Source organism: Salvelinus alpinus, chromosome 28 (genome assembly GCF_045679555.1).
Source record: "Salvelinus alpinus chromosome 28, SLU_Salpinus.1, whole genome shotgun sequence".
Taxonomy (NCBI): domain Eukaryota; kingdom Metazoa; phylum Chordata; class Actinopteri; order Salmoniformes; family Salmonidae; genus Salvelinus; species Salvelinus alpinus.
In genome coordinates this window covers 21,302,160-21,308,417 of record NC_092113.1, presented here as the reverse complement: position 1 = coordinate 21,308,417, position 6,258 = coordinate 21,302,160, and the positions used below count along the sequence as shown (strand labels likewise).

At 41.4% G+C, this 6,258-nt stretch overlaps 1 protein-coding gene across 2 annotated transcripts; it reads left to right on the top strand.

The window, feature by feature from the left end:
- Positions 1-276: 276 nt before the first annotated feature.
- On the top strand, positions 277-5,326 carry LOC139557401 (myb/SANT-like DNA-binding domain-containing protein 4). Of its 2 annotated transcripts, XM_071372172.1 has the most exons (12): positions 277-1,704; positions 2,006-2,076; positions 2,164-2,340; positions 2,431-2,492; positions 2,575-2,661; positions 2,749-2,790; positions 2,859-3,032; positions 3,112-3,147; positions 3,246-3,800; positions 3,870-3,985; positions 4,082-4,193; positions 4,288-5,326. In XM_071372172.1, exons 1-8 carry the CDS (start codon positions 1,547-1,549, stop codon positions 3,145-3,147), a joined length of 807 nt encoding a protein of 268 aa, XP_071228273.1. In that variant the 5' UTR covers positions 277-1,546; the 3' UTR covers positions 3,246-3,800; positions 3,870-3,985; positions 4,082-4,193; positions 4,288-5,326. The 2 variants fall into 2 exon arrangements, with proteins under 2 accessions (XP_071228273.1, XP_071228272.1); XM_071372171.1 differs by lacking the exon at positions 3,870-3,985.
- Positions 5,327-6,258: the final 932 nt, after the last annotated feature.

The window sequence follows — 6,258 nt, the reverse complement described above, 5'->3', positions numbered from 1 at the left end:
CTGAATCCACTAATTTGAAGGGGTGTCCACATACTTTTGTATAAATAGTGTACTTACCTCTAGGAGATTCTCTGTTGAAGCCCCATGTGTTGAAGAGCCTCACATGCTTCCTGGACAGGCTGTCCATCTCTCTGCATCACTCCCTGGTGAAGTTTGTGAGCCAGCTGCTGTAGCTCATCAACACGGATTGCCAACACGATAAGAACACACCACGTGATCCTAGCAGAAATAATGCTGCTCACTCACACAGGCACCATTTGTAGGTAATGATTGTTTCAGAGAATTTAGTTTTTCTGACTTGTAACTAAATTATCTGCTTAATGCTAATGACCTGATCTGGTCAAGGCCCAGTTTTTTGTTGTCAGGTCACATGACCAATAAAAGCTACTTCGTGGCAATTCCACTCTCTGTCAAATGTAATTACAAACAAAATGAGTTCCCACTCAGCTTTAGTTTGTGATTTTGATGGATGATCAGGCATTCATATTATCGGGTTGACACATATCAGTCTCAAAAGAAACATGTATTTTCTCCGGAACTTCACTATTACCACTTAATATCAGTAGCATTTCATAATTATTATTCAAGTTATTACCTCTACCTATTAGTCTAGTATACAAAATTTCAGATTGGCGAGGATTGTCACATTTTCGTATTGACAACTTCATGCATAGGCTATAAGACGCAAAAGAAACATGCATTTTCACTATTGCATTACACCGTGTTACTGGTTTTTCCTTTTCTTTCCATTTTCATTTATTTTTCGTATTGTTTTTGATGTCCATTTTGTTTAAATGGTACTGTTGTCTAAAGGCCAGTTTTATTGCTTCTTTAATTAGCACAACAGTTTTCAGCTGTGCTAACATAATTGCAAAAGGGTTTTCTAATGATCAATTAGCCTTTTAAAATAACAAACTTGGATTAGCTAACATAACGTGCCATTGGAACACAGGAGTGATGGTTGCTGATAATGGGCCTCTGTACGCCTATGTAGATATTCCGTAAAAAATAATCTGTTTCCAGCTGCAATAGTCATTTACAACATTAACGTCTACACTGTATTTCTGATCAGTTTGATGTTATTTTAATGGACATTTTTTTTTGCTTTTCTTTCGAAAACAAGGACATTTATAAGTGATCCCAAACTTTTGAACGGTAGTGTACATTTAAGGGTCAACTGAAAATGTTGTCCTTCTTTGTGGCACTTGATCATTATAACCTGGCAGTAGCCCAGGTGTGATAAACCATGTTGAGTGCCCTTCCCTATAAGCATGCTAAAAGTCAGTTGTTAATTTGTTTACTGTGAAATAGCATTATATCTGGGGCCTGTTGCACAAAAGTAGAATTAAGACATCCGGGATAAATGACTCAGCTGAGCTCAATGAAGCCAAAACATGTGCGTCCAGGCTTAATTGGTTGCACAAAGACCAAGCCAGGATGAGCAGACACGGATTCATTAAGCCAGGTGAAACCAATCCTGGATAGGTGCGCGCTCACGGCTCACTCAAATAGACCCCGCCACAGATCACAGATTAACTGATTTACCATGGCAACTAGAGCCGCGTACTTTTCCCCGTCGGAAGCACAAATCCTCATGGAGGCATACGAGGAGGTAAAAGATATAATTAAGAAGAAAGGCAACACCGCCACAGTGATAAAGCAAAGAGAAAAAGCGTGGCAAAGTATTGCAGACCGCCTGAATGCGTAAGTAGTGCACAATTACACACTCACCGCTCCGCTGAAACATCACAATTACAATTCAAATATTTAATTCACATCTCCAAAAATGCAGTTGTACTGTAATTATGAAACGGTTAAATTTTTAATTGAAATGCACTGCAGATATGAGTGAAATTGTGTAAAGTAACTCCATCACACTGTATAAAGCTATGATACATTTTTTGATATTTTTACTGAAAACAAGACAAAAATACCAAGTAATTTTTTGCAGTGTGACTCCATTAAATGTGTGTGTGTGTGTGTGTGTGTGTGTGTGTGTGTGTAGATTAAACATGAACGGGCCAAAACGGACATGGCAGCAGGTCAAAATCAAATACAAGAACATTCTGCAGAATGGTATGGTCCCTGACTAATATTTAACAAAGCACAAGCATATATTGTACCCAGAAGGTGCCTGCTCACACATTGTCTGTACTGTTTTAGCAGTGAAAAAGAATACCCACAGACAAGGCACGGGTGGTGGGTCACCAAAGGCTGACCTTACCCCAGCAGAGGACATGGCCTTGGAGCTAAATAAAGGCAGGCCCGTCTTAGAGGGGATCCCTGGGGGGAAAGAGACGAGCATAGGTTCCTCCCAAGATGCCACCCGCTTCATTCAAGGTATGTCCTTCCATCTCTACATGGGATACAACCGCATTCATATTGAATCAATTTGGACTGTCTGACTTTGGTTTACCTATTGCCTTGCAGTGTCTGGCAGCACTGTGTTCCTGTTAGAGCCACCAGCACAAGCACCAGACGATGCTGATCCAGTGAGTACTCCATCAAAGGCATACTGTAGGCCTGGCATGTCTTGTCTACTAGCTTCAATATGAATCCGATTAAATGTGATAGGGTGAAGGCCCCAGTGCAGCAGCAACAGCACATGATGGAGACGATGATGAGGAGGAGACCATCTCTCTGAATTCCAGAAGGCATGAGGTATCATGTTAAGACTGTGAAAGTACTATTTACTCTACAATGGTGAGGAGTCCTCATCAAAATCAAAAAATCTAATTTCTTTTACAGGACCCAGATGCTATACAGTGGGAAAACCAGCCTGGCAACATAGTGCGTATTAATAAAAGGACACCACATCCTGCCAAATTCCAGCTGCGCTAATTGTATTGTGTTCACAGAGCTCACAAGCTATCAGAAAGTTGTATGGCAACCACCTCCGGCGCCAAATAGAACTGGCAGACATAGACATTCAGTACAAGAAGAAAAAGATGGAAAATCTTGCACTGGAGTCCGAAATAAAAAAGAGGACAATTAGGAAACTGGACCTTGAAATAAAAAAACTTGAGAGGGAGGTGAGATATGCCTTCAATGTACACTGTATGCTAACTGTAACACAAATGTATTAATCATTATTTTTCTTTCCTCCCCCAGCTCCAAGAAGATGACACAGCTCAAAATAAAAATTAGGTATATTCTCGTAAAGTCAAGTGAGCCATGACATATGAGCTCTTATTGTGAGCACACAGGACGGTGGCATCTTTCTAAGGTTTTTTTTATTTTCCCAGCAATCAGTACAACCAAGTCATCGTTATAAGGCATCGCCCTCTTTTGCCCACCCCCCCAGCACCAGGTGTGGCCACTAGCCTATATGAAGGCCCAAAATTGTGTGTTCCTTTCTGCTCTGACAATGGCATGCCCATTCGTGCGAGATGTGGTGGATGAAGAAGCACTTGTGCTGAGGAGAGCCTTCAGGCGAGAAAGGGTCTTCAGGGACCGGTTGGACCCACTGGCCTTCCCTGATGACCATCTATATGAAAGATACAGGTTTTCTGCAGATGGCATCAGGTATCTATGCAGACTACTGGGTCCCAGGATTAAGCACCGCACTGCACGGAGCCATGCACTGAGTGTGGAGCAAATGGTTTGTGTGGCCTAGCGCTTTTTTGCTAGTGGAGCCTTCCTGTACTCAGTGGGGGATGCAGAACAGCTGAACAAGGCCACAATTTGCCGCACAATAAGGAGTGTGTGTCTGGCTATCAAAGCATTAGCAGATGTCTTCATCTCCTTCCCTGGCCACAGAAGACTCTGTGACATCAAAGAGGAGTTCTATAGGATTGCAGGTAAGAGGATCTACAAATTACAGGACAACTGTTAACACATAGTAGGATACTCATTACTTTGTGTGACAGGTTTCCCCAATGTCATTGGTGCAGTGGACTGCACACACATAAGGATAAAAGCCCCCTCAGGTGCCCATGAGGCCGATTTTGTGAATAGGAAATCCTTTCACAGCATTAATGTTCAGGTGAACATAACTTTTTGATATTGTCCATTGACGAACACTCTGCATTGCCAGTGATGTGCATTGATTGGTGTAATATTCCTCATCTTATGATTTCAGATGGTCTGCAATGCTGACTGTGTGATCAGCAATGTTGTGGCAAAATGGCCTGGCTCAGTCCATGACTCCAGAATCTTTCGGGCCTCTGAAATCTATCAGTGCCTATCACAAGGTAAGCCACACAACCCCTATTTATAACCATCATGGCTGTGTCAAGAATATCACTGTGTTTATGAGGTAGTAATGATGAGATTTTGTGTTGACAGGTGAATTCTCTGGTGTGTTGCTGGGAGACAGGGGGTATGGCTGCCAGCCTTTTCTCCTGACACCTTTCACAGACCCCCAGGAAGCACAGCAGGCCTACAACCATGCCCATGCCAGGACCAGGGCCAGAGTTGAAATGACCTTTGGCCTCCTGAAGGCACGCTTTCACTGCCTTCACAAATTAAGGGTCAGCCCTGTTAGGGCATGTGATATTACTGTGGCTTGTGCTGTCCTCCACAATGTGGCCTGCCTGAGGAAGGAGAGGGCCCCCAGAGTGCCACCAGCCATGGACTGGGACAATCCGGCAATCTTCCCTGATGACGACAGTGGTCGGCTGCTGAGGGACCAATATGTGTTGAATTATTTTAGTTAGTATGTGTGCTTTCAATTTTGGTTAAATATGTCCTGCGGTGGCAGAGGAATTTGGTTTTTTTTGGGTTCGTTTTTTGACGAATTTGGCCTCTTATGATGTTTGTGCGGTATACTGTGTGTAATACAAGGCTGCAGGGAGGCTACTGCATCCATTCATTTGTCTGTTCAGTTGATGTGTATGGATTTGTCCTGCATTTATTTTAGTGTGCAGACATGCAGGGTGTGTTATATACAGACCTTTGAATGTGTATGTATCATTTTGTATAATATGCTTGGATTCTGTGCTTTCCATCTTGTAGAGTCACTGTGACTTCAGTTTCGAAAGGAGCTGATGGTTTACCTGCTTTGTTTTGTCCTTATTCAATAAAGGAACATAATGTTACACATTGTGTTTTTATATTCATATGGAATGTGTATTTGTTTATATGACAGAGTACTAGGGCCACACTGAAGAAAAAGGATAAAGTCATAAATTTATGAGGCTGGTTCTTTCTGCAGAAAAGCTACATATTGTTTTTACAGTTTTGATACTTATGACAATGTGATACTTAATATTCTGGCACATCAGCATGTCTTTGTTTATGAAACCATACTGAAGTACAATTTCACGAAATGCCCCACATCTGTCATTTTAACAACTGTCCTCCTTTAAAACAACTGGTTACAATATTATGACTTGTGTTTTTTTCCCCTCTGTGGCCCTAATATTCTATCATTTTATATATAGCCTTATAGTCTATGGGAAACTGTAAATTATCTAATGATAGCAACATCATCTAAAAATCATTTTTTATCCCAAATCATTGAAATTAATGATCACAAACGTTTAAATAATAACAGTGGGTCTAGTTATATGTGATAACAATGTATAGTGAGCAGTGAAATAACTATTGGTTTCCATTTGTGGTGACTGCTGACTGACATTAGGGATGAGATTAAATAGATCCTGGAATTTAGCCTGGTCTGGAGCAGGCTAGCTCCACAGAATAAATCTCCATGGTAATTTATACCATAACATATCCTCCTGCCCCCTATCCATCTTTAGTGCAACCGGATTACGGATCAATTGAGCCAGGATCACCAAGATATCCTGGCTTAATCCCTTATCCTAGTTTTGTGCAACAGGCCCCTGGTCAAACACAATTTTTTCCAAAAGTTTACTATGGGTCTGTAGCAGGCTGATTGGTCCACTGTTTGAACCAGTAATGGGTGCTTTGCTATTCTTGGGGAGCATAATTACTTTTGCTTCCCTCCAGGTCTGAGTGCTCACACTTTCCTGTAGACCTAGATTGAAGAGATGGCAAATATAGTCTGCTACCATCCTCAGAAATGTTCCAAGTTGTCAGTACCAGGTGGTTTGTCATTATTGATAGTCAACAATAATTTGTTCACCTCTTCCACACTCACTTTACACAATTCAAAATTACAATGGTTGTCTTTCATAATTTGGGCAGCTATACTTTGATGTGTAGGGTTTGCGTTTGTTGCTGGCATGTTATGCCTATATTTGCTAATCTTGGTAATGAACAGTTGATTCATGTTGTGTGATTTTCTATCTGATTAAATTAAAGATGGAGCCGAGTTCGCCTTTCTGCCCAAAA

Coding starts and splice junctions, on each gene's coding strand:
- LOC139557401 (XM_071372171.1), top strand. CDS start 1,547: ATGGCAACTAGAGCCGCGTACTTTTCCCCGTCGGAAGCACAAATCCTC. Junction 2,077..2,163: donor CAAGAACATTCTGCAGAATG/GTATGGTCCCTG, acceptor GTACTGTTTTAG/CAGTGAAAAAGAATACCCAC. Junction 2,791..2,858: donor AAAACCAGCCTGGCAACATA/GTGCGTATTAAT, acceptor TTGTGTTCACAG/AGCTCACAAGCTATCAGAAA.